Source organism: Megascapheus bottae, chromosome 13, assembly GCF_031878675.1.
Source record: "Megascapheus bottae isolate mThoBot1 chromosome 13, mThoBot2.hap1, whole genome shotgun sequence".
In the NCBI taxonomy this organism is placed as follows: Eukaryota; Metazoa; Chordata; class Mammalia; order Rodentia; family Geomyidae; genus Megascapheus; species Megascapheus bottae.
The window spans coordinates 38,380,042-38,407,324 of record NC_143521.1 but is presented as its reverse complement, the minus strand read 5'-3'; the positions used below and the strand labels follow the sequence as shown (position 1 = coordinate 38,407,324).

The 27,283-nt window shown below is 44.3% G+C and overlaps 2 protein-coding genes and 1 non-coding gene across 4 annotated transcripts in view; 1 reads left to right on the top strand and 2 right to left on the bottom strand.

The window, feature by feature from the left end:
* The window catches only part of Klb (klotho beta), a 32,726-nt gene extending 13,788 nt beyond the window's left edge, over positions 1-18,938 (top strand). The window contains exons 2-5 of the mRNA XM_090343705.1: positions 7,001-7,511; positions 10,528-10,796; positions 13,869-15,012; positions 16,399-18,938. Of these exons, the coding sequence (XP_090199831.1) occupies positions 7,001-7,511; positions 10,528-10,796; positions 13,869-15,012; positions 16,399-16,787 (2,313 nt within the window). The 3' untranslated portion in view covers positions 16,788-18,938. The remainder of the gene's footprint in view (positions 1-7,000; positions 7,512-10,527; positions 10,797-13,868; positions 15,013-16,398) is intronic.
* Positions 18,939-21,263: 2,325 nt separating this feature from the next.
* Rpl9 (ribosomal protein L9) lies at positions 21,264-27,214 on the bottom strand. 2 transcript variants are annotated; one of them, XM_090343703.1, is made up of 8 exons: positions 27,160-27,214; positions 26,701-26,747; positions 26,501-26,616; positions 25,635-25,730; positions 24,715-24,847; positions 23,193-23,273; positions 21,680-21,794; positions 21,264-21,341 (listed from the first exon to the last, which is right to left on the bottom strand). In XM_090343703.1, the coding sequence occupies exons 2-7, from the start codon at positions 26,744-26,746 to the stop codon at positions 21,688-21,690; spliced, it is 579 nt and encodes a 192-aa protein (XP_090199829.1). In that variant the 5' UTR covers position 26,747; positions 27,160-27,214; the 3' UTR covers positions 21,264-21,341; positions 21,680-21,687. The 2 variants fall into 2 exon arrangements, with proteins under 2 accessions (XP_090199829.1, XP_090199830.1); XM_090343704.1 differs by lacking the exon at positions 27,160-27,214 and adding an exon at positions 26,830-26,965.
* On the bottom strand, positions 25,861-25,986 carry LOC150055853 (small nucleolar RNA SNORA28). The gene has a single exon (XR_016537534.1). It is a non-coding gene; the product is annotated as a small nucleolar RNA SNORA28 (small nucleolar RNA).
* Positions 27,215-27,283: the final 69 nt, after the last annotated feature.

The following is a 27,283-nucleotide window of genomic DNA, read 5'->3' as shown; positions in this document are numbered from 1 at the left end:
ACAATTTCCCCGAAGGAACTACAGCTTACTCTGGCTTCTAAGGATGAGAGCACCAAAAGAGCTCCCAAAGGACTGAGAGGCCTCTTAGAATAAACGCAAAGAATGTGCATCCTCTGACACATGATGGAAAAGAAAAACGATTCTCAAGACTATCAAAAAAAAAAAGTCTACAATTACAGATACCATTGAAGGCAAGATTCCCTGAGAATCCTTCTAATCTTGGGTTTGAGTTAGTAGAGATTACAGCCTGAACATTTCTCTGAGAGGAAAGCATTCTCTTTACTTTTCTTTTCTGCCAGTTCTGAGGCTTGAACTCAGAGCCTAGACACTGCCCTTGGACACTTTTTGCTCAAGACTAGTGCTCTGTCACTCGAGCCACAGCACCACTTTCAGCTTTTTCCTGTGTATGTGGTACTGAGGAATCGAACCCAAGGCCTCGTGCATGCTACCACTAGACTATGCTCCTGTTCTGAGGAAAGTATTCTTAAATATTTCTGAGAAAAGCTGGGCATGGTAGTGCATGTCTGCAATTCCATCACTTGGGAAGCTAAGGCAGGAGGATCCTTAAGTTCAAGTCCAGCTTGAGAATATTTGGGTGTTAAATGGTTCTAGGATTTTGGGGGGGGTTTTGTTTGTTTGTTTGTCCGTTGTGGGGCTTGAACTCTGGGGCTGGGCATTGTCCCTAAGCTCTTCAGCTCAAGGCTACCACCCCATCTCTGGAGCTACAGCCCTCATCTCAGTTTTGTGGTGGTTAACTGGAAATAAGAGTCCTACAGGCATTAGTGCCCGGGCTGGCTTTGAACCCAGATCCTCAGATCTCAGCCTCTTGAGTAGCTAGCTAAGATTACAGGTGTGAGCCACTGGGCCCAGGTTGGTTCTAGGATTTTCTAATAGAAACAGTCAGAACTGTTAGAGGTAATACCTCAACACATGTGCTCCTCTAGGAAAATAAAAAACGAAAAACGGTATCTTTCAAGGGATGTCTTAAAGTACCTTTTCTTGCATAAAGCAGATGATGCAAGTTTGAGGCTCTCCACCCCTTGCATCAGTGCCTGTTTGTCCCATCTGATAGGATTTGGAGGAACACAGTGAGGCCCTCAGGATCCGTCAAGTTCCAGTCCATTGCTCATGTTTTATAGTTTCTAGCTTTCAAAAGGTAATTTCACACGATGCTTTGTATAACACAACGCCTCTACAGGCAAAAGAGAAGCTTTTGAACAAAGCACCTGTAATCCTACCTGCATGGGAAGCTGAGCTATGACGAGCACAGTTCAAAGCCAGCCTGGGTAGGAAAGTCCATGAGACTCTCATCTCCAATCACCCACCAGAAAATCAGAAGTGGCACTGTGGCTCGAAGTGGTAGAGATTTAGCCTTGAGCAAAAAAGCTCAAGTTTAAAAGCCCCACAACCAACAAAAAAAGGGGAAAAAAAAAGAAAGAAAAGTTGAAAATGGACCTGCGGGTTAAAAATAACAGGTGTTGTTACATTTGCTTTATAAACATTTAAATAAAGGAGAATCGAGAGACATGGGGAGAAACAGAGGCAAGCAAGTCACAAGGTCAGAGGAAGTGCCACGGCCATGACACAGGAGAAGATGCTTCCACCTCTGATTAGGCAGAGAAATGCCTTATGCATTTAACTGACCTGGAATCCTTAATTTGAGTTCTTATGTTGATTCCTCCTTCAGCCTTGGCTCCTGAACTCTGCTGAAAATTAATCTTCTCTCTCTCCCTCCCTCCCCCCCTCCCTCTCCCTCTCACTCCTTCTCTCTCCTGTCTTTATGTATCACTACCAGGGTTTGAACTCAGGGCCTTGAGCAATCCTTCAGCTTTTGTTCACAGCTGGCATTCTACCAAATGAGCCTCATCTCCGCTTCCAGCTTTTTGTTGGTTAATGGGAGATTAGAGTCTCACAGGCTTTTCTCCAAACTTTGATTCCTGAGAATCTCAGCCTCCTGAGTATCTAGGCTTATAAGCCATTTTCTGGCTCTTAATTATTTTTCAATGTTTTATTTCACGCAACTTTCTATAGTTCTCTTTTGCACATTTCAACCTTCTTTTGCCAATAAGGAAGCTCCTTACTGGTAAGTTCCTGGGCCGTAAGTTTGCAGCTCTCTGTACAGAGCAAGCCAAACATTGATATTAAGTGCTTCATAATTTTTTTTGCCAATCCTGGGGCTTAAACTCAGGGCCTGAGCTCTGTCCTTGACCTTTCTCAAGGCTAGTGCTCTACCACTTGAACCCACAGCACCACTTCCGGCCTTTTCTGTTTTTTTTGTGGTACCAAGGAATTGAACCAAGGTCTTCATGCATTCTAGGCAAGTATTCTACCACTAGGCCAACTCCCGGCCCTCATAAATGTTTGTTAAGTATCACTGGGCTCTGTTTGAAGACAGCGCATCTGGGCAAGTGAGCTGAAGGTAGAGTGTGATAATTGGTGGATGTCTCTGTGCCCCATCTTCCCTGTCCCTGTCCCTGTCCCTCTCCCTCCCTCCCTCCCTCCCTCTCTCTCCCTCCCTCCCTCCCTCCCTCTCCTCCCTCCCTCCCTCCCTCTCCCTCCCTCCCTCCCTCCCTCCCTCTCTCTCTCTCTCTCTCTCTCTCTCTCTCTCTCTCTCTCTCTCTCCCTCCCTCCCTCCCTCTCCCTCCCTCCCTCCCTCCCTCCCTCCCTCCCTCCCTCTCTCTCTCTCTCTCTCTCTCTCTCTCTCTCTCTCTCTCTCTCTCTCTCTCCTCTCTCTCTCTCTCTCTCTCTCTCTCTCTCTCTCTCTCTCTCTCCTCTCTCTCTCTCTCTCTCTCTCTCTCTCTCCTCTCTCGGGTCATGGGGCTTGAACTCTGGGCCTGGATGCTGTCCCTGAGCTCTTGAGCTCAAGGCTATTGCCCTACCCCTGAGCCACAGCTCCACTTCCCATTTTCTAGTGATTAATTGGAGATAAGAGTCTCGTATTCTTTAGTGCCCAGGCTGGCTTTGAACTTTGATCCTCAGATCCCAGCCTCCTGAGTAGCTAGGATTACAGGTGTGAGACACCACGCCCAGCTACATGCTCCTTCTATAGGCCATGTATCATATCTACAGTAGCTCCAAATCGGACCACAGCCCTGCTTCCAAAGAATATCAGTACTTCCAGTCTCCTCCTACAGCTGAACACACTAAGACTTCTGGAATTCAAGGCCAGGTATGCCGATCCCAATGCTCATACTCTTTCAGTTGGACTTCTGTTTTCAGCAGTGACACTGTGTGTGTGTGTGTGTGTGTGTGTGTGTGTTGGTACTGGGGCTTAAACTTAGGTCTTGGGCTCTGTCTCTGAACTTAAAAAATATTTTAGTGTTATTATAAAGACAATGAACAGAGGGGCTACAGTTATATAAGTCAGTAAAGAGTACATTTCCTTTTAGACTAAATCACCCCTTTCCTCTCTCTCCCAGTTTTTCCCTACCATCCCCATCCACAGGTTGTGCAGTCTAGTTTCAACATAGTGTTTAGTGAGTGCCAGTGCTGCATTTCTTCACCGTTTGTCCCTCCATTTCTTCTTTTTTCTTTCTTTTGTTTTTTGGGTGTCAAGGGGCTTGAAGTCAGGGCCTGGGCATTGTCCCTGAGCTCAAGGCTACTGCCCTACCCTTGGAATCACAGTCCCAATTCCTGTTTTCTAGTGGTTAATTGGAGATAAGAGTCTCATATTGTTTAGTGCCACGGCTGGCTTTGAGCTATGATCCTCAGATCCCAGCCTCCGGAGTAGCTAGGGTTACAGGTGTGAGCCACCGCACCCAGCTGTCCCTCGATTTCTGTGTCTCCCCTTATGCTCCAAAAGTCAGATAAATAAACAAAACAAAAAGAAAATAAAAATAGTAGCAAAGGAAAAAAATACCATGTTTCCATTTCCTGGAGTTCAATCAACATTATTCTGTACGATCAGATGCACATAGGCAATGCACCTTTGTGTTTCTCTCCAGGAATATTTTCCTTTGGTTTCACTGTGAATGCCTTGAGTCCTGTATAATTTATCATGTCCCAGTATATTTTAGATCTAGCTTCCATATATGAGAGGAAACACAAGCCATTTGTTTCTCTGAACTTGTTACCTCACTTAACATGATTTGTTCTAGGTCAATCCATTTCTGAACACATGACATAATATTGTTTCTAATGGCTGTGTAAAATCCCATTGTGTATAGGTACCTCATTTTTTTTTTGATCCGCTCATCTACTGTAGAGCATCTGGGCTGTTTCCACAGCTTGGCTATTGTGAATAGTATAGCAATGAACATGGATGTACAGCTGTTTTTAGAGTATCCTTGCTTATGATATTCTGGATAGATGCCCAAGAATGGTATGGCTGGGTTGGAGGGGAAATCTGTGGTTTTTGTCAGTTGTGGGGCTTGAACTCAGGGCTTGAGTGCTGTCCCTTGGCTTTTATTGCTCAAGGCTAGCGCTCTACCACTTTGAGCCACAGTGCCACTGTGGTTTTCTCATGATTCATTGGCGATAACTCTCAAGAACTTTCCTGCCCTGCTTGACTCTGAAATGTGATCCTTAGATCTCAGCTTCCTGAGTAATTAGAATTAAAGGTGTGAGCCACTGGCACCCAGTTTTTTAAGGAACCTCTAGACTGCTCTCCAGAGAAGTTGAACTAGTTTTCATTCACACCAACAGTGGAACAGCAGGATTCCTTTTTCCCCACATGCCCATCAATATTTGTTGTTTGAATTCAAGACAATCTAACTGGGGTGAGATGGAATCTCAAAGTTGTTCTGATTTGCATTTCTTTATGGCCAATGGTGTTAAGCATTTCCTCATGTGTGTTTCTTGTTTGTTTGTTTTTTTTTTTTTTGCCATTCTTACCTCTTCTTCTGAGAAGTCTCTTCTTAGCGCCTTTGCCTGGTTATGTGGACTTGTTTTTTTCATTTTTCTCCTCTTTCTTAGTTTTTAGTTTGATGTTTCTTGACTGACTGCTTTCCTCTGCACCTACTCTGGAGCTGGATTTCCAGGTTAGAGCTTTGTGTTTGTCACTGAGCAGACAGAGCTCTGCCACTGCTCTGTCTCCAATCCACCATCTTGGATCCTCCCTGAGCTATTTTATTCAAGACTAGCATTCTACTGTTACTTCTGGCTTTTTGGTAATTAATTTGGAGATAACAGTCTCACTGATGTACCTGCATGGCTGGCTTAACCCTCCTGATTAATCGGTGTGACCACCTAGGCCTGACCCCTCTCTTTTACATAAGAGGGGAAACTTGTCATTCAAGGGGTCTCATCCATACCCTGCCAAAGAAGGCCTAGGGAGAGAGCTAGATAGGGTAAACTTAGCTGGAACCAGGACGAGGAGCCTCTGACAGTCTCAGAAACCCTGTAGGCGGATCTTCGTGGGGAAGCACTCAAGAAGTAGAGTTTCCCAGCTACTTTCTCTAGTACCACCTGTGTTTCACTTATTTGGTCAATAAAACACCTTCTACCACATTAAAATACCTTTAGCCTAATGAGGCCAAGTACAGTGTTTCAGTTCTATAATTCTAGCTACTTCATAAACAAAAGAAGACCCCATTTCTGTCAGTAAACCTGGCATGGTAGTTCACTCCAGTAAGACCAGCTACTAGCAAGGCATAGGTAGGAGGATAATGGTCTGCATTAGGTCCTGGACAAAAAAAAAAATCAAGACGCTACCAGAAAAATAACTAAAGCAAAAAAGAGTATGAAGCATTGCTCATGTGGTAGAACAACTGCTCAGGAAATATGAGCAATACATAATGTTCAAACCGCACATACATATAAAACCAACCCCAACTTACTTGTGGTGTAATCTCCTAGTCATTCTGGAGGTACCTGTACACCGCCCCCCACCCCAGCAATAGAGTCAGCAGCACTCAGTGAACCAAGGTAGGAGTCATTTTAATAGCAGCACAGGACTGCTCTCAGCCCCCAAATTCAGTGGAGCTGAGTATTTAAAGGTAAACACCACACACAGATGATGTAACTACATACAGGTGGTTGGCATCGTATAATGCCCACCCTCAGTAACCACAAGGATGGAACCACACGCAGGTGGTCAAGCGGGTTAAGCATTTTTACAAAAACAAAACCAGACTTCGGCAGCTAAACTTGCCAGGTTATTACAGATGCTCATACTTGTCATTTTAGCTACTCAAGAGGCTGAGATCTGAGGATGGTGACTTGAAACCAGCCTAGGCAGAAAAGTCTCTGAGAGACTTCTGTCCAATTAACCAGAAAAAAAAAAGGAAGTGGGAAGTGTGGGTCAGTGGTAGCACAACTCTGAGCAAAAAAAGCCAAGCAGCAAAAAAATTAAAAGAGGCCAGAAGGTTGGCCTAGGGGTAGAGTGCATGAAGATCCGGGGTCAATTCCTCGGTACCACATATATAGAAAAAGCCAGAAGTGGTGCTGTGGCTGAAGTGGCAGAGTGCTAGCCTTGAAAGCCCAAGAACAGTGCTCAGGCCCCAGGACTGGCAAAAAATAAAAATTAAAAGAGAGCCAGGCAGGGCTGGGAGTTTGGCCTAGTGGTTAAAGTGCTTGCCTAGCATGCATGAAGACCTGGGTTCGATTCCTTGGTACCACATACATAGATAAAAGCCAGAAGTGGTGCTGAGGCTCAAGTGGTAGAGCTCTAGCCTTGAGAAAGTCCAAAGACAGTGCTCAGGCCCTGAGCTCAAGCCCAGGACTGGCAAAAAAAAAAAAAAAAAAAAAAAAAAAAAGAGAGAGAGAGAGCCAGACACTAATGGCTCACACTTATAAAACCTATAATCCTAGCTTCTCAGGTGGCTGAGATCTGAAGATCAAACTTCAAAGTTATCAAGGGCAGCCGGGCACAGTGGCTCACACCTATAATCCTAGCTACTCAGGAGGCTGAGATCTGAGGATCACAGTTCTAAGTGTGACTGTGGCTCAAGTGATAGGTGCTAGCCACGAGCAAAACAAGAAGCTCAGGGACAGTGCTTAGGCCATGAGTTCAAGCCCCAGAACTGGCGCCAAAAAGAATAATAGAAATTTTCTCTCTTAGGCTCATTCAAAAGTTTGGCATAACTACGACAGAAATTTCCGACCACATCAGAAGGGCTGGTTATCAATCACATTGGGCTCTCACTGGATTGAGCCAAACAGATGGGAAAACCCGACGGATGTACACAAGTGCCAGCAATCCATGGCTTCCGTGCTTGGCTGGTTTGCCAGCCCCATCCACGGCAGTGGCGACTACCCAGAGGCCATGAAGAAGAAGTGGCTGTCCATCCTACCTCTTTTCTCAGACACAGAAAGAAAGGAGGTGAAGGGCACTGCTGACTTTTTTGCCTTTTCCTTTGGACCCAATAATTTCAAGCCTCTGAACACCATGGACAAAATGGGGCAAAATGTGTCACTCAACTTGAGACAAGTGCTGAACTGGATTAAGCTGGAATACAGTAACCCTCGGATCTTGATTGCTGAGAACGGCTGGTTCACAGACAGCTACATTAAAACGGAAGACACCACAGCCATCTACATGATGAAGAATTTCCTCAACCAAGTTCTCCAAGGTTGGTTGCACATTTGCTCAATTAAAAAATAATAATTAAATGGGGTCCCAGAGTTTGGCCTAGTGGTGGAGTGCTTGCCTAGCATGCACGAAGACCCAGGTTCAAGTTCTCGGTACCACATATACAGAAGTGGTGCTGTGGCTCAAGTGGTAGAGCTCTAGCCTTGATAAAAGCCCAAGGACAATGCTCAGGCCCTGAGTTCAAGGCCCAGGACTGGCAAAAAAAATAAATAATTAAATGGGGCTCCAGTGGCTCATGCTTGTAAATTACTCCAGAGGTTGAGATCTGAGGATCACAGTTCAAAGCCAGCACAGGCAGGAAAGTCTGTGAGACTCTCATCTCGTTAACCAACAAAAAGCTGGAAGTAGATCTGTGGCTCAAGTGATAGAGAGCCAGCTTTAAGCAGAATAAAAAACAAAAACAAAAACAAAAACAGGGGGCTGGGAGTTTGGCCTACTGGTTGAGTGCTTGCCTAGCATGCACAAAGACCAGGGTTCGATTCCTCGGTACCACATACATAGAAAAAAGCCAAAAGTGGTGCTGAGGCTCAAGTGATAGAGTTCTAGCCTTGAGAAAGTCCAAGGACAGTGCTCAGGCCCTGAGCTCAAGCCCAGGACTGGCAAAAAAAAAAAAAAAAAAAAACACTCCCCCCCCCAAAAAAAAACAGGGCCTGGGAATATGACTTAGTGGTAGAATACTTACCTAGCAAGCACCAAGTCCTGGGTTCAATTCCTCAGTAACACATACACACATACAAGAGGTTGATTTCCTGTAGGATATTTAAAGTTACCTTTAAATGTGTTTTATATTGTTGTTGGGTTATTGTATTATTCAGTGTTGAAAAAAAATCCGATGCTTATGTCTATAATCCTAGCTATTCAGGAGGCTGAGATCTGAGAATTGAAGTTCAAAGATAGCCCTGCTAGGAAAGTCTGTGAATCTCTTATTTACAATAAACTATTCAGAAAATGGTTGAAGTAGTGCTGTGGCTCAAGTGGTAGAGAGCTCACTTTGGCCCAAAGAAGCTCAGAGAAAACACCTCCCCTCGTCCTCCTCTCATTTCCCTAACAGTGCCATCTGCAGGTGGCTGTGGGAAAGACAAGGTGGGGTTAGGAGGGTCTGGCCCCCAGCAGAGGTGGGCTAAGCCTCATCTTTCTAACACCCTGCAGCTCTCTTTAGAAGCCACAAATCTTGAGGAAAAGCCCAGACTTTGTAGGGCAAAGTCTTTGGGGATACCAAGTCTCTACGCCAATTCTGCTGTCAGCAGGAACAGAATCAAACCCTGCCAGGCACCATATGCCTATGGTAATCTAGAGCAGAGGTCCTTGCCCACAGCCCTAGGGGAAAGGGGGCGTCCATTCATCCCTCCTCAAAACCCTCCAACACCAGTGGACTAAGCACCCGGGCTGTTCAAATGTAATTATCTTAGAACATTTTCACCTGATTTTCCTCCTTTTAGGAAACAAATGTTAATGATAAGTCCCCAATATGTAGAAACAAGACATTTTCACGAGAGAAATGAAAGCTCCTAAGAAAAAATGATTTAGAACAAAATTGGGCATTTGTTTTACAACTTACTATATTGATTTTCTGGTTTCTAAAGGTAATGGGGTCAAAGTTTCTAAGTTAGAGAAGTTCTTAGAGACCATCTTTTCTATTTACAAATGGGGAAAGTGAGGCCAAGAATCTTGTCTAGTTACTTCCTGCCTTCCAGGAACACAGATGGGCAAGGTTGGAGCCCTGTTCTTTGGTGATGCCATAGCAGCTTCTTCTACATTCCTTGCTTCTTCTGTCTCCTAGTAGCTACACACACCTGTATTAACTCTAAGAGCTGATTTTTTTGGCTTTTTCTCTTAGTATCAGGATTTAAACTCAGGGCATGGCACTGTGCCTTAGCTTGTTTTTGCTCCCTGAGATAAGAGTCTCATGGAGGGGCTTGGAATGTGGCTTATAGTAGAGTGCTTGCCTGACATGCACAAAGCCCTAGGTATTATTCTTCAGCAACACATAAACAGAAAAGGCCGGAAGTAGCACTATGCCTCAACTGGTAGGGATGCTATCCTAGAGCAAAAAGAAGCTTAGGAACAATGCTCAGGTCCTGAGTTCAAGCCCCAGGACTGGTACAAAAATAACAACAAAATAAAACACAGTCTGATGGACTTTGATGCTCAGGCTGGCTTTACTGTGAACTTCAGATCTCAGCTTCCTGGATAGCTAGAATAGATAGTTTTTCTACAAATGGGAGCTAAGCCCAAACTTGAAATGAGCATTAGTCACTAGAAATGACTGTGCCTAACATCGATTGGCACATAAAACCTGAATTTGCTACCTTGAACAGTCATTCAGTGAGACAAAGGAATTATCAGTCTGGATGAAAATGAATGCCCCCTTTTGAGTAAAAACATTTCTTTTGCTTTTTTCTCTTCTTGTGTGTTGGTACTGGGGGTTAAGTTTAAGGTGTTGTACTCTTGCGCCACTTTCTGGCTTATGGCTAACATTTGACTCATGCCTCCAGTCTGGCATTGTGCTGATTAGTTGGTGATGGAGTCTCTTGAACATTTCTTCCCAAGTTGCCTTTGGACTTCGGCCCTCCAGGTTGCAGCCTCCTGTAGCTAGGATTACAGATGTGAACTACTAGCCCTTCCTTACATAAACTTTTTTTTTCTTCCTGTCTTGAATGTGGGTGGGTGCTGTCCTTGAGCTCTTTTTGCTCAAGGCCAGTGCTCTACCATTTTGAGCCACAGCTTTATTTTGGGTTTTCTCCTGGTTAATTGGAGATAAGAATCTCACGGGGATGTTTATGACTCAGCTGGCTTTGAACAGCGCCATCCTCAGAACTTAGCCTCCTGAGTCGCTAGGACTATGGGCATGAGCCAGGGTACCCAGCTCACATCATTTCTGATTCCATGGGAAAAGGATGGATAAAACATTTTGTGCCATGTTGTGCTGCTGATGAAACTGTGCACACTAGATTGCTCAGCCCTCCAACTTCGTCTGCTGTCTTTCCTCTGTGCAGCAATAAGGTTTGATGAAGTACGAGTGTTTGGTTACACTGCCTGGGCTCTCCTGGATGGCTTTGAGTGGCAGGATGCCTATACCACGCGCCGCGGATTGTTTTATGTGGATTTTAATAGTAAAGAGAAAGAAAGAAGCCCCAAGTCCTCAGCACATTACTATAAGCAGATTATACAAGAAAATGGTTTTACTTTAAATGAGTCCACGCCAGATATACAGGGTCAGTTTCCTTGCGACTTCTCCTGGGGTGTCACTGAATCCGTTCTTAAGGTAAGTGGCTCTTTCCAAATTCACTGGAAACTCATGGGAGATAGTTCACGATATTTATTCATTGACTCAGTGATAGCTGAGACATAGTATTATGCTATGGGCAACATCAAATACAGCGCTTAGCTGAGGGTTGGTGGCTCACCTCTGTAATCGTAGCTACTTAGGAGGTCAACACCCAGATCTTGTTCAAATCCAGCCCAGGAAGGGAAAGTCCATGAGACTCTCAGCTCCAGGTAACCACCAGAAAACTGGAAGTACAGCTGTGGCTTTAAGGGGTAGAGCTCTACCCTTGAGCAAAAAGAGCTTAAGAACAGTTTCTAGGCCCTGAATTCAAGCTCCAGAAATAAGCAAACAAATAAACAAATGAAAAATACAATGCTTACTTAGACATTATGTAAGGGAAGTGGGAAAGAGCAAGAGAGGACTGGGGAACTCAATGTTTTTGACATATTACTAAAGAGCAGAACTTACAGTTGCTGATGGAAATGAAGAAATAAACAGGCTCTGCTCCCAGAGGGTACAGTCCAAAGGGAACATACATTCATTTCTGAGTAAGACATTTGTCCAGAGTGCAAAAATTATAGGGGAAAAGTTGTTCAGATTTTGGGGCTGAGAATGTGGCTTAGAGTGCTTTCTTAGCATGCATGAAGCCTTGGGTTCAATTCCTCAGTACTGCATAAACAGAAGAAGCCAGAAATGGTGCTGTGGTTCAAGTGGTAGAATGCTAGCCTTGAGAAAGCTCAGGTATAGTGCCCAGAACCTGAGTTCAAACCTCATGACTGGCAAAATAAAAGGGACTGGGATTGTGGATCAGGTGGTAGACTACTCTACTTCAAGTATAAGGCCCAGAGTTCAAACCTCACTACAAGTAACAATAAAGCTTGTCTCCACTCCAAATACAGTATAGAAATACTCCCTATCATCTCCTTCTAAGTTTTATTCTTTTTTTTTCTTTTTGTAGCACTGGGGTTTGAACTTAGGGCCTTGAGTTTGCTAGAAAGTCTACCACTTGAACTACACTTCCGGTTTCAGCTCTTGACTGGTTAATTGGAGATAAGAGTTTCATCAGACTTGTCTGTTTGCCTGGCTTTGAACTGGGGTCCTCACTTCTCAGCCTCCTGAGTAGCTAGGATGACAGGCACAAGCCATTAGCACTGGGCTCTTACAGATTTAACTTCATGCTCTCATGATCAATGTTCTCTTAATGTTCTAGATAAACAGGCTGACAGATGGCAAATGGGCAGTTATATAGTTTTGTAATTAGACTATGAAAGATGACAGAAGAGAAAACAATTAGGGGGAAAACATTTACCAAAGGTTAATTATCATTTTTTCTGCTGTATTTAAAATGAATCATGAGAAGAAACAGTGCATTAGCAAAGGACACATTTTTTAAAATAATTTTTATTAAAGAATTTATTAACATTGATTTTTACATCATATTTCAAATGTTATGTTTAACAAATAAGTATTCAAAGGTAGATCTCTATATACAATCACTGACTTAGGTTTTAGAACATAATTAAAATTAAGCTGAGGGTTTGTATGTCATAGATACATATTAATCTATGTAATAAAATATTATGTCTATGGAGTATATAGCCTGTCATAGATTTTTATGTCTATGTAGTTATATTTATATCTCCAAGACCATGAAAGGACACATTTTTTACTTTTATTAATATTGAATTTGGAAATGCTTTTCTTTTAGTTTGGATACAAGGACATAATAAGCAACTATTGCAACCAGGAAAAACTAACCTTAAGTCATGACTTGTCTGTACAGTGCTTTAACAGAGCACTTTCCTGGAGAATTAAGTCCTTACAGCATATCTGAGAGGTGGGCAACATGACACTATCACAAAACACTTGACAAGCCTGAATTTCAAAGAGGGAATATTAGGTGTCTCCATGGAGAAGCAAAGAATGAGACACCATCAGATTCTAGAAATGGCTTTGGGAGTTTCCAGGGCATTATACTGTCTCTTCTTGCATAGAGAAAACATTCTATGATCTCTTGTTGGATAAATAAATGCTATTATTTCACAGGTACATGGTTGGAAAAGATAATACAAATAAATGGGATGTCACTGAGTCTCCCCTCAACCCCCTTGCTGGTGTTGGGGCTTGAACTAGGTCCTAGGCCCTGTCCCTAATTTTTTTTTAATTGCTCAAGGTTAGCACTCTGCCACTTGAGCTACAGCTCCATTCTGGATTTCTGGGGTAGTTAAGTGGGGATAGGAGTCTCATGGACTTTCCTGTCCAGGCTGGCTTCTAACCATGATCCTCAAATATCAGCCTTCTGAGACGCTAGGATCACAGGTGTGAGCCACCAGCAACCAGGCAGTCCTCTGGTCTTAGAATTGCCTTCAGCAAGTACAGGTGGTCACACTGCCTCCCGTGACCCCACCAGCTTCTCTCAGGAACTGTGGCTGGGGTCCACCAACTTTCTGACTGCTAACCTCAGTGAACTCTTTTATGAATTCTCCTTTGTCTTCATATTTATAATGCTTAGAATCCATTTTTTGTCTTTTCTTTTTTGGTACTGGGGATCGAACCTAGAATGTTGCCACTCAGCTATATTCCAGTTCTATGAGATATATATATATATATATATATATATATATGTATATATGTATATGTATGCTTTTCTCTGAGGCAACCAAGCCAATTTCCTGATATATTTGAACAGACTCACATAAGAACCTGCTATGTAAATGCAGGCTATCTTATTATACAGCAATCTGGGTTTTTAGGTCAAATGAGCTGGAAAATGATTTTTAAGTCTTTTTCTCAACTTGTTTCCCAAGCTAATCCTTTACTATGTTTCCTGGTCTCCCTGGAGATTCCAAGGGCTGAAAGGAAGAATTATCAATCAGGCCTTTTCTCTGACCTCACCAGGAGAAAATAGCCGGAACACACAAGTCATTATGAAGGCCACATGCATCATTTATTTTATTTTCTTTTCTAGTAGTGAGAAGGCAGGGATCATGCCCTTCTTCCTTGGAGAGATTTAATGCTAAGCACCTCAGTTGGCAGCCAATGTTGATCTGACTTGTGCTTGTCTTACAGCCAGAATTCATGGCCTCGTCCCCACAATTTACCGACCCACACCTATACGTGTGGAATGCCACAGGCAACAGATTGTTGCACCGTGTGGAAGGAATCAGGTTGAAAACACGGCCGGCCCAATGCACAGATTTTGTGAGCATCAAAAAACAAATGGAGATGTTGGCCAGAATGAAAGTCACCCACTACCGATTTGCTCTGGACTGGGCCTCCATCCTTCCCATGGGCAACCTGTCCGCCGTTAACCGACAAGTGCTCAGATACTACAGGTGTGTGGTCAGCGAGGGGCTGAAGCTCAGCATCAACCCCATGGTCACCTTGTATTACCCCACCCACGCCCACCTGGGCCTCCCGAGGCCTCTCCAGAGCCACGGCGGGTGGCTGAACTCATCCACCGCCCAGGCCTTTCAGGACTACGCCGAGCTGTGCTTCCAGGAGCTGGGGGACCTGGTGAAGCTCTGGATCACCATCAACGAGCCCAACCGGCTGAGCGACATCTACAACCGCACCAGCAACGACACCTACCGGGCGGCGCACCACCTGCTGATGGCGCACGCCAGGGTGTGGCGCCTGTACGACCAGCGGTACCGGCCGGCCCAGCGCGGGTTCGTGTCCCTGTCCCTGCACGCGGACTGGGCGGAGCCCGCCAACCCCTACGTGGACTCGCACCAGCAGGCGGCCGAACGCTTCCTCCAGTTCGAGATCGCCTGGTTCGCCGATCCCCTGTTCAAGACCGGGGATTACCCATCGGCCATGCGGGACTACATCGCCTCGAAGGCGCGGCGCGGGCTGTCCAGCTCGGTGCTGCCCGTCCTGACGCCGGCCGAGCGCAGGCTGGTCCGGGGCGCCGCCGACTTCTGCGCGCTGAACCACTTCACCACGCGCCTGGTGCTGCACGAGCCGCAGCGGGGCGGCCGCGCCGACGCCGACCGCGACCTCCAGTTCCTGCAGGACATCACCCGGCCCAGCTCCCCCGCGCGCCTGGCCGTGGAGCCCCGCGGCGCGCGCCGCCTGCTGCGCTGGATCCGCCGCCGCTACGGGGACCTGGACGTGCACATCACCGCCGGCGGCATCGATGACCCGGCGCCCGAAGACGACCGGCTCCGGAGGTTCTACCTGCAGACCTACCTGCGGGAGGCGCTCAAAGGTCAGGCTGGGGCTAAGGCGGGCGGGAGGAAGCATATCAGATATTCAGATACAGTGAAGGATGGGGTTCTCATGTGTTTCTTTCCAGAAAGATGCGGGAAAGTGTGCGTGGTGATTTTCAGGCTATATCATTGTGATTTATTTTTTGTTGGTCGTGGGACTTGGGACTCAGGGCCTGGGCACTGTCCCTGAGCTCTTTTGTTCAAGGCTAGCCCTCTCCGGCGTTGAGCCACAGTGCCACTTCTGGTTGGTTGGAGACTTTCCTGCCCTGGCTGACATTGAACCACAGCCCTCAGATCCCAGCCTCCTGAGTAGCTAGGATTACAGACATGAACCACTGGGCCCACCTCTTTCTAATATTAAACTGTACATTTTTTTTTCAAGATGAGATTACCTTCTTAAGCTATTTCAAAGGTCATGGTAGCATGTCATGGTAGCATAGTAGACATAAAGCATAAAGGAAAACAAAGGAGAGAACCACAGAGAGAAATGCAGGAAAAATGTCAAGGGAAGATTCATGTCCCAGTGACCCTGCTCCTGAAATAGGTCTCCCAATCCTCGTGGGCTCAATGACAAAGTAAGTCAAGAGCCCTCATTATCTCTGGAAACATCCTTGCAGACACTTCCAGAGGGGTACTTCAGTAATGTAGAAGGCATTTTTTTTCTTTTTAGTGTCAATTCTAGGGCTTGAACCCAGGACTAAGGTGCCATCACTGAGCTTTTTGGTTTCTGTGCTCTTTCACTTGAGCCATAGCCCCACTTATAAATTTTGGGTGATTGACTAGAAATTATGAGTCCCAGTGAATCATACCTTTATAGGGATCAGAAATGGGGCTTTTGGGCCAGGAGTTTGGCCTAGTGGTAGAGTGCTTGCCTAGCATGCACGAAGACCTGGGTTTGATTCCTCAGTACCATATACATAGAAAAAAGCTGGAAGTGATGCTGTGGCTCAAGTGGTAGAGCTCTAGCCTTGAGAAAAGTTCAAGGACGTTCAAGGACAGCCCTGAGTTCAAGCCCCACAACTGGCAAAAAAAAGGGGGGGGGGCTTTTGGTGAGAATTATGACTTTTATGGACATAGCCTTAGCTTGCTTCGACGAGAATGAAGTTTTCTTTGGTTTTTTTGCCAGTCCTGGGACTTGAACTCACGGCCTGGGCACTTTCTTTGGACATTTTTGGCTCAAGGCTATCACCCTGCCACTTGAACTACAGCACCACTTCCAGCTTTTTCTGTGTATGTGGTACCTAGGAATGGAACCCAAGGCTTCATGCATGCTAGGCAAGCACTCTACCACTAGGCCAAACTCCCAGCCCGAGAATGAAGTTCTTATTCAAAGATACTTTATTACATATTTGTGATGAATAATGTTTGTTTCTGGTATTTTTCAGCATACCTGATCGATAAGGTCAAAATCAAAGGGTACTACGCATTCAAACTGACTGAAGAAAAATCTAAACCCAGATATGGATTCTTCACATCTGATTTCAAGGCTAAATCCTCCACAGAGTTTTACAGCAAGCTGATCAGCAACAATGGCTTCCCTTCCCAGAACAATGGTCCTAGATGTAGCCAGACTCAGAGCGGCACCTCGTGCACTGTCTGCTCCCTTCTTCTACAAAAGAAACCACTCATCTTCTTCGGTTGTTGCTGCTTCTTCACCCTGGTTCTGCTATTCTCACTCACTGTCTTTCACCGGCAGAAGAGAAGAAAATTTTGCAAAGCAAAAAGCTTTCAACACATACCACTAAAGAAAGGCCACAATAGAGTTCTGAGCTAAACTCCCTTATTTTTGTTGCCATAATAGCTGAAAAATTCACTCCAGTTCCATACATTGATAACAGAACATAGACCTATGCTATAGAAGGATGATGTGCACTACAGCAGTAGCCAGCTGATATGGTTGTCTCTGCAATGTTGAAGGGAATTTGGATTTGTATGGAGATAGTAAACGAAGCTATTGGAGCTAAAGGCTTCATTCTGACAATTAACCTATGGCTGATTAAGGCTTTAGGACGTGACAGCTGTGTTTCACTGTTTCCTGTAAATACCAGTAGTTATTCACAGTAAAGGAATTACCTTTCAAAATAAAATTTTGAGCCCAGCACTGGGCTATTCAGGAGGCTGAGAATTGAAAATCACAGTTCAAATCCAGTCTGGGCAGGAATGTCTGTGAGAGTCTTACGAACCAGAAGTGAAGCAGCTCTAAACAGTATGATGCTAACCCTGAGCAAAAATAGCTCAGATAGCACTCAGGCCCCTGAAATGGCATACACACAGGCCTGGAGTTTGGCCTAGTGGTAGAGTGCTTGCTTAGCTCACACAAAGATCTGGGTTTGATTCCTCTGTACCAGTGGCATTGTGACTCAAGTGGTAGAGCTCTAGCCTTGAGAAAGTCCAAGGACAGTGGTTCAAGCCCTGAGTTCAAGCCCAGGACTGGCAAAAAAATAAATAAAAACGTCTTCTCTCCCCAAGTCTGTAAATTTTTTTCTGGCCAGTTCTGGGGACTGAACTCAGGGCCTGGGCCCTATCCTTGGACACTTTTTGCTCAAGGCTAGTGCTCTACCACTTGGGCCATAGTATCACTTCCAGCTTTTTCTGAGTATGTAGTACCAAGGAATCAACTTCATGCATGCTAGGCAAGCACTGTACCACTAAGCTAAACTCCTGGCCCTTAATGATTTCTAAGTATGTTTTACAAAGCAAGTTTTAGGTGGTACTGGGGCAGGGGGAGGGGGTATGTGTGAATGGCTTTGCCATTATACCAGCCCTGTTTCTGCACGAATTACTTTTAGGATAGCAGTTCAGGACTCCTCTCCTACTCCTAATTGTGGTGATCAGTTTCTGCCATTAGATGAAATCTGGACATTTTATCCAGACTGGCCTGGCCCAGTAGCACCTAGCAATCTCAGCTTTCCACATAGCATGGTGCTTATGTGTGAGGCATGCACATGTGTACCCAGCTACAGGCTGAAAAAGCCTCTCTCAAAACTAGGCAGGCACTGTGGCTTATACCTGTAATCTTAGCTACTCAAGGAGGCTGAGATTTGGGGATCACAGCTCAAAACACAGCCTGGGCAGGGAAGTCCATGAGTCGCTGATTTCCTATAACCATCAAAAAATTGGAAGTGGTGTCGTGGCTCAAAGGATATAGTACTAGCCTTGAGCAGAAGTGTAGTGACAGTGCCCAGGCTGAGTTCAAGCCCCATGAATAAGGTAGGAGAGGAAACCACCACCAAATTTTCCTGCCTTGAACCACAATCATCCTGTTCTCACACTTCCAAAAAGGTTTAACTAGATGAGCCACCAACATATCCTGCGGTTTCCCCCCACTGTATCTACTGCTATGCATAATTACAGTTGCTCACTAATAATGGTAAAGCTAAACAATTTCCAAAAACAAACTTTTGCCAGGCACGGTGGCTCACACCTATAATCCTACTCAGGAGGCTGAGATCTGAGGATCAGGGTTCAAAGCCAGCCCGGGCACTAAAGACCGTGACTCTCATTTCCTATTAACCACTAGAAAACGAAGTGGCATTTTGGCTCAAGTAGTAGGGAGGGTGGTAGCCTTGAGTTGAAGAGCTTAGGGCAGGGCCCAGAGTTCAAGACACACACACAAACACACACACAAAAACCCCAAAAACTATTCTCCCCAGTGCCACATGGTTCACCTAAGAGGTATTTAATAACGAATACATACACACAGCAAGTAAGAATTATTTGCTTTTTCATCTTGTCTCCTTTGCTTCCAGTACTGTTTTTAGATCACACTACTGTTCTGTTTGTAATGTGGTCACATTTTCTAAACTTACTGCCTAGCCAGCCTAATGCTATTCTCTTGCTGTCTTGGGGGGGGGGGTGGTAATTAACTGTGTGCTGTATTTTGCTTACCAGCATGTTTAGGTTTACTATGTCAAAAGTAAATTCCAACTTGTATCTCTTGGTAAGGCAAAATGCTGGTAACTAGGGGCAGGGAAAGCTATGACCTTAAAACCCAAGTTGTGTTCTAATAGAACTGTCTTTCACTAATCTTCATATTTATGTTATTTTAGTATTTAGCCTCTAGAAATGAGCCAAGTTTAAATGTCTGATTTTCAACATTATTCTAAATAAATGGATTTATGATAACTACAGTCAATTAACCACAAGGTCAACTAAAGAAGGACTTGGGGACTGGGAGTGTGGCCTAATGGTACAGTGCTTGCCTAGTATGCACGAAGCCCTGGGGTCAAGTTATAGAGTGCTAGCCTTGAGCAAAGTGTCCAAGGACAGTACCCAGGCCCCGAGTTCAAACCCAAGGTCTGGCCAAAAAAATAAAAATTGTTTTTGTACTGTACTGAGTTTTCTGACACTGCCTGCCCCTTTATCTCCCAAGCTGCATACCAACTGGATACTTCTGAACATTTATTTTCACTAATAAAATGTGGAGGTTGGGGGTTTAGCTCAGTGGAAGAGCACTTGCCTGGCAAGTGCAAAGCCCTGAGTTCTGTCCTCAGCTCTCGAAAATAAAAATGTGGACACTTAGATCAAGTCTAGGGAATTATATCCCAGTGTTTGGTGACTATGCAAGTATTTGTCCACAATAAAAACAAAGCCCCAGGCCGGAGTTTGGCCTAGTGGCAGAGTGCATGCCTAGCATGCCTCAAGACCTGGGTTTGATTCCTTGGTGCCCCGTACTCAGAAAAAGCCACAAGTGTTGTTGTGGTTCAAGTGGTAGAGCACTAGTCTTGAAGAAAGCCCACAGTGTTCATACCCTAAATCCAAGCCTCAGGACCGGCAAAAAACAAAACAAAACAACAAAAAAACAAAACCTGGGGCCAGGAGTTTGGCCGAGTGGTACAGTGCTTGCCTAGCATGCACGAAGACCCGGGTTTGATTCCTTGGTACCACATACTTAGAAAAAGCCGGCCGTGGTGCTGAGGCTCAAGTGGTAGAGCTCTAGCCTTGAGAAAAATCCAAGGACAGTGCTCAGCCACTGAGCTTAAGCCCAGGACTAGCAAAAAAAAAAAAAAAAAAAAAAAACCAACCAACAGCCTTGGGCAGGGAGCATGGCCTACTGGCCACACTCGCCTACCATGCACTAAGCCCCAGCACGGTTCCATTCCCCAGAAAAACCTGGAAAATGGGGGCTGGGAGTTTGATCTAGTGGTAGAGAAAAAAGGAAATGGGGCTGTGGCTCAAGTGGCAGTTTTAGCCTTGAGGAAACTGGGCAAGGACAGTGCCCAGACCCTGGCAAAGCAAAAAAAGCCCCTTCCCTCACAACTGCCCCTCCCAGGCTAATAAGTGGAAATCACCTCCTAGCTTCCAAAGTTACCAGTGAGAGTTATAACTATATACATATCTAGTCAAAGGACTCTTGCTACCAAACTGCCAACACACTGGCACTTTCAATTCAATATCAACATGTTACAATATACCAACATGTTGTAACATACCAGTCTGAAATTTCTCTCAGTAGTTTTTCAGGGGTAGGAGATTAAGGTTAGTGCAAAAGCACTTGGCCTTGCCCTTATTCGAATTCCAGTGTAGCCAATAAATTTGTCTAAGAAACAAGAATGCTAGTCTCCATTCAACAAGATTCACAATACTTCACCTGTTTTTCTAAATAACCTTCAGGTCTAGAGACCTAGAATATCAGAGGTATAGGACATACTGGGTTCTTTTTTCAGATAGTGTCTCACCATGCAGCTCAAGATAAGACAGGCATACAACTCACACCAGGCTGGCCTTTAACTAGTGCCTTCACCTCCTGAGTGTGAGAATGATGGCATACAATGTGTTCAAAATGAATACAATTGAGCTGTACTGTCAAACTCTCATTGTTCTGCTTCTCAGCTTTTTTAAATCTATGTGACTCAGGCATACTGGACAGTACTAAACACCATCAGATCAGGTCTTTGAAAAAGTTATTTGTGCACCAGCATTTGCTTCCTGCCAATGGTGACACATTACCCTTGCCAAAGTAGTTATTCCTGGGCTGGGAGTTTGGCTTAGTGGTAGAGTGCTTGTACAGCATGCATTAAGATGCGGATTCAATTCCTCAGTACCACATACATAGAAAAGCTGGAAGTGGCACTAGTCTTGAGGAAAAAGCCCAAGGAAAGTGCCCAGGGCCTGAACTCAAGCCGCATGACTGCCCCCCCACCGAGTTATTCCCTGAAGCGCCAGGGAATCAAGTACTTGTTCCCAAGGGGGGGAGTTCCCTTCTTGACCCATTTACTTGGCAAGTTGTTCAAAAAGATTAAGTCTCACATCAATAGAATTCTTTTATTGCATCACTGAAGTATCACAAACTGGTTAGCAGAATCCTGGATGGTATTCCCGAAGTTAACTGTAAAAAAAAAAAAAAGTATAAAATATATATATATATATACACATTTCAATCAATATTAGTCTACAAAGTTCTAATGAGTCTAAAACATTAAGATGATTTACTTGTTTACAGTAAATTGAAAATATTGTAAGTTCACTGAAACCCCATCACTTACACCCTGCAAGATTCACTGTGTTACAGAAAATATAATCCCCCATCTGTTGCTATTAAAGACTGCTGGCTGTCTTTTCTTGCAGAGCTGGGGACTAAACTACATGAATGTGAAACCAGTAGTTTAGGTTTAAAGGACTGATCTAAAACAGTAATAAAAACTTACACATGCTGAAAGAACTTACCTTACATATTATTCATCAGCCTGTTGAACTGTTCCTTTTTCAGAAACATAGATACCATCCAAAAATTTTCTGATATCCTTGTTTTTAACTGTTGTTGCTTGCTGAATCAAAGCAGCTACAGGAATAAAAATGAAAGTTGTGAACCCACTGTACTTCCAGTCACATTAAAGTGCAGCATAGGGCTCGGAATGTGGCTTAGTGGTAGAGTGCAGTAGCATGAGGCCCTAGGTTGATTCCTTAGTACCACATAAACAGAAATAGCTAGAAGTGGTGCTATGGAAAGGGTAGACCTGAGAAAAAGAAAAACTCAGGGACAATGCCCAGGCCCTGAGTTCAAGCCCCAGGGCCAACAAAAATAATACCAAGCACAGTACATGCAGTTATAAAAACACTTGATAATAAACCACGCTTAACACAGTTTTTCGAGAAAGGACTTTGATGCAATTTTGCAGGTTGGGTGGCCACAAACTCATCTTGCTGCAACTAACTACAGGGTGTCCCAACGTGCTCAGCAACTGTTTTTTTTTTTTTTTTTTTTTTTTTTGCCAGTCCTGGGTTTGAGCTCAGGGCCTGAGCACTGTCCTTGGACTTTCTCAAGGCTAGAGCTCTACCACTTGAGCCTCAGCACCACTTCCGGCTTTTTTCTATGTATGTGGTACCAAGGAATCGAACCCGGGTCTTCGTGCATGCTAGGCAAGCACTTTAACCACTAGGCCAAACTCCTGGCCCCTCAGCAACTGTCTTATACTACTATTTTTTGTGTGTGCATCAGTACTGGGGCTTGAATTCATGGTCCCGGGCACTGTCCCTCAGTTTTAGCAAGCATAATGCTTTACCACTTAAGCCACTTCAGTTTTTAAGGGTTTATTGGAGATAAGAGCTTCATAGACATTCCTGCCCATGTTGGCTTACAATTCCAACCCTTAGATCTCAGCCTCCTGAGTGGCTATGGTGTCAAGTCACTAGCACCTGGAATACTCTTTTTGCTCAAGGATAGCTCTCTACTACTTTAGAGGCATAGCCCTGCTTCATTTTCAAGTGGTTAATTGGAAAGAAGGGTTTCACGAGCTTTACTGGAGGAGACGGCATGGAACTGGAATCCTCAGATCTCAGCCTCCTGAGCAGCTAGGATTATAAGTGTGATTTACCAGTGTCCGGCCTGTCATATACTTTAAGTCAACAACTTACTCTGTTTTAAACATCATTAACGTATTAGCTTTTGCATAGTAGATGGCTTAATTCTCCACAAAGCTAAAGTGGAATGGGACAACTAGCATCACTAAGTTCTTAGGGACACAGAACTAGGGAAGTTCCAACTGCTTCCATAAACTGCCCTACATTTTTGTAAACTTTAACCACCTGTCTTTTAAGTAACTTGAATAATCTGAAGACTCCATATTCACAGATAAAATAACACACATTTCTTAATAGAATGCCAGTAGAACAGCTTTTTATTTAAACTTGCTTTAGGCAGCACCTTATAAGACTAGTTACATAGAGTAAGCATACAAACCTGAATTTGAGACAAGTTCAATATCATTTCCTTCAAGGATTAATTCATCTTTCTGGGCTTGAGATACTGAGCAAGCAACACCTTAAAAAAAAAAAAAAAGACATGGCATGCTGTCAATGAAGCTATATAAAAAAATGTATAATGGGTAGGATGGAAGTTTGACCTAGTGGTAGAGTGCTTGCCTAGCATGCACGAGGACCTAGGTTCAATTCCTCAGTACCACATACACAGAAAAAGCCAGAAGTGGTGCTGTGCCTCAAGTGGTAAGGTGCTAGTCTTGAGAAAGTCCAAATACAGTGCCCAATCCCCAGGACTGCACCCCCCCCCAAAAAAGAAGGTAAAATATTTTCTAAGTCTTTGGAGACTCATGAAGGGGAGCTGGATTAACAGGGAATGTAATAACATAGAGGAATGAGTTCTATGAAATAGATTACTTATGCAAAAATAAGGAAATCTGCTGGGATACCCTAATTTTAAGGGGAGTCAGGTAGGCACGAGGATTGGAATGTGGTTCAAACATGTGGAGACACTAACAGTGGTAAACATCTCCATAAATTACTTTTAATTTTTTTATTAAGCACATAGGAATAAAAATTGATACTATGGGGCCGGGAGTTTGGCCTAATGGTTAAAGTGCTTGCCTAGCATGCACAAAGACCCGAGTTTGATTCCTTGGTACCACATATATAGAAAAAAGCCAAAAGTGGTACTGAGGCTCAAGTGGTAGAGCTCTAGCCTTGAGAAAGTCCAAGGACAGTGCTCATGCCCTCAGCTCAAGCCCAGGACTGGCCAAAAAAAAAAAAAAAAAAAGACACTATGTTTGTGGCCCACAAATATGTATTATCAATTAACAAAATCTAAAATTCTTTTTGGAAAGATGTTAGCTTGCAAGGCAAATTACAAACAGATAAGACCAGGAGGTATTAGTCTGTAAGAAAGCACTTGTTAGGGGCAGGGGAATGGGGACAAAAACATGAGAAAGGGTATCAATGTTTGTTAAGTAATGCACCTTCTGTCTTGTGAATATAACATAAGCCTTCTATTAATTACAACAAAAAAAATGGAAAAAAAAAAAAGAAAGCATTTGCTTTTAGGAGCTCCAAAGTTCAGTCCCCAGCCCACAAACAAGCCTGCAAACCTGCCCACTAAGCAACCTTCTGGATATGTTAAACTTCTATTTAAATAGCACCAAAAGTTTTTAGCAGTTATTTTTTTTTGCCAGTCCTGGGCTTGAGCTCAGGGCCTGAGCACTGTCCTTGGACTTTCTCAAGGCTAGAGCTCTACCACTTGAGCCTCAGCACCACTTTCAGCTTTTTGCTATGTATGTGGGGTACCGAGGAACCGAACCCGGGTCTTCGTGCATGCTAGGCAAGCACTCTACCACTAGGCCAAAACTCCCGGCCCTTTTTAGCAGTTATTAAGCGACAACCTTGAAATATGATTTTGGCTAGGGAATGCAAAACCCCAACCTTCTAAAGATATAAGGAACAGCATGTAGACCACCCTGAGGGAACACACATACCTGTCCTCATCCGAACTCTTCGGATGTATTTCTCACCCAAGAAGTTTCGGATTTCAACTAGAGACCCATTCTCCTGAATAACGACGTTGATGGGGAAGTGAGCATACACAGACCTCATCTTGTAGCGGAAGCCCTGTGATAAATTAAAGCTTTTGAGTTGGTTCTCACTAGGTTGCCCATGATACTTGCGCTTGCATACAGGCACACACCACATCTGGCTTCAGTTTTACATTTTCACAAGATACCCGTTACTTATTATACTCACTGTCAAGGTTTTCTGTCACCTGTACCAAGAGTCATCACTACACAGCACAGGTACAATTAAGTAGCTTATCTTAAAATGAGAACACCAAAGTACTGAATTTTGGGCATTAGAATAGCATTTACACTGAAAACATGAAGGCAAAATAAAACGAGGCCTATAATGTCAAATAACAGTATGGGAGCAAAGGTAAAAGAGGAACCATGAACCACGATCTAGGGTTTAACACTAACAGTGTAAGCTGAGTGCCAGGTCTTAATGTAAAGAAAACCTCCTCAGAATGAACTTTTATTTTGACAGTAACAAATACTGATTCATTTCACATTTAAAAATAGACAACACGAGAAAGTAGTTTTCTATACAAAGGATGTGCACAGTGGCTGGCACCCCAACAAGAAACCAAAGTCCTCACTACATGCTCAGGACAGCGCACATTTTGCACTAATAACCAACACTGGGACTGCAAGTCAGGAGTAGAGCATTTTTCTCAGCATGTGCTAAGGCCTAGGTCTAGCCACACATACCTTAAATTAGCTCCTACAGTCCACAAATTTCACCAAATCACATGTGTGACCCATTTTTTCAGCACCATACATGTACACAGTACATATGAAAGACAGATGAAAAACTTCTGCCAAAAGATGACCTGGTGACTTACCAGAGTAACACCCTTGATCATGTTCTGTACATGACTACAGATAGTACGGACAGTAGCCAGTTCCTTTCTGTTTCCCCACCATTTGTCAACCCGGAGCTGTTAACAGAACAAAATTATTAAAAAAAAAAAAACACTTTCTACAGACAAGAAAGCTTTAAAGAGAATCGTTTCCGCTCATTCATCCACCAACTACTGTAGGTTGTAGATTAATCCTAATCATTTTTGTATTGTTTAAGTCTATATAACGGCTTGTCCCACAGAGAAGAGAACACCGGAATAGGTTAGACTTTCTTACTATAGCAAGCTCAAATTGTGCCAGAAAATTTTTATTATCTGTCACAGAGTGTTGCTTGCAGTAATTAAACGCGGAGATTTTCATGTGAGAAAATCCAACCACACATTTTGTTACTATATACACCATAATACTAAGGAATAACCCTAAGCCCTAGACGCTTGTTTCAAAATCCAAGACTCCATTTCTGCAATGTAATGTCGAGTCTTAAGAAATGAGAAATACTGGGCAGGGAATGTGGCCGAGTGGGTAGAGTGCTTGCCTAGCATGCACAAAGTTCTGGGCTCGATTCCTCGGTATCACATACACAGAAAATGTCAGAAATGGTGCTGTGGCTCAAGTGGTGGAGCGCTAGTCTTGATCAAAAGTGGTCAAGGACAGTGCCCAGGACGAGTTCAAGACCCAGGACTGACCCTTCCCCCCAAAGAAGCTACTAAATTGGGATGTCAAAAACGAATAGAAATCCATAAAACAAGCAAATCTGATGCTGTTTTAAGTAACTGCATTCTAAAAAAGCAATTCTACAATCTCCCTCAATAAAGAAGCTCAAATATGAAAGCTAAAAAGACATTACCCTCTTCTTTTTCTTTCCAAGGAGACTGAGTTCTACGTTGATGTGGTTGAAATCTCTCCGCAGGGTTCCGCGGGGGCCCTTCACGATCACCGTGCGTCCCTTCAGAGTGATGTCGACTAGGAGACAAGAAGCTCGTGAGCACACAAGGCTTACAGCACGGGGTAACAGAGAAAGGAGAAACAGAAGCATGAACCTCGTACCATTTTCTGGAATGTCGACCGTCTGGTTGCTGAGAATGGTCTTCATTCTGAAACACAAACAGTGGGATGAGATGACTGGCGCCGGTGTCGTTTTCCCCCCAAACACGGAACTCAAGGCTCCACTCCTACCGGGAACTGTCAGGCTAAAAGGCTGAGGATAAGAGGCCCGAGACAAGCACCCGAGACCGTCAGGAGTGCTACGAAGCCCCAAGGGCTCCCGCTCTGTGCAGCCCTCATAGTCCCATCCGGGCGCGCCATGGCGGAAAGCCTGCAGGGCTAGAGCAGGCCTAAAAGCCGAGAAAACAACTTAGATCTGGCGCTGCCGGGGTCATAGCACGCTCTCCGCGCCGAGGGATCATCAGGATGAGGACTCAGAGCGTCCGGCCCGTGCTGCCGACTTTCCCGGAGCCGATGGCTTTAGATTTCCCCCGCACAAGGCCATAGCAGAAACATCCTCACCTCGCAGTGAAAGGGGCAAAGAGAGAACGTCTTTCGTCATCACGCTCTTGTAGCCCGGAAGGGGGTTCGGGTTACGTCATCAGTGCGCGACTCCACGCTAAAACAGCCAATCGCAGAGTAACTC

Coding starts and splice junctions, on each gene's coding strand:
- Rpl9 (XM_090343703.1), bottom strand. CDS start 26,746: ATGAAGACCATTCTCAGCAACCAGACGGTCGACATTCCAGAAAATG. Junction 26,617..26,700: donor GGTCGACATTCCAGAAAATG/GTACGAGGTTCA, acceptor CTTGTCTCCTAG/TCGACATCACTCTGAAGGGA. Junction 21,795..23,192: donor TGAACTTGTCTCAAATTCAG/GTTTGTATGCTT, acceptor TTATTCCTGTAG/CTGCTTTGATTCAGCAAGCA.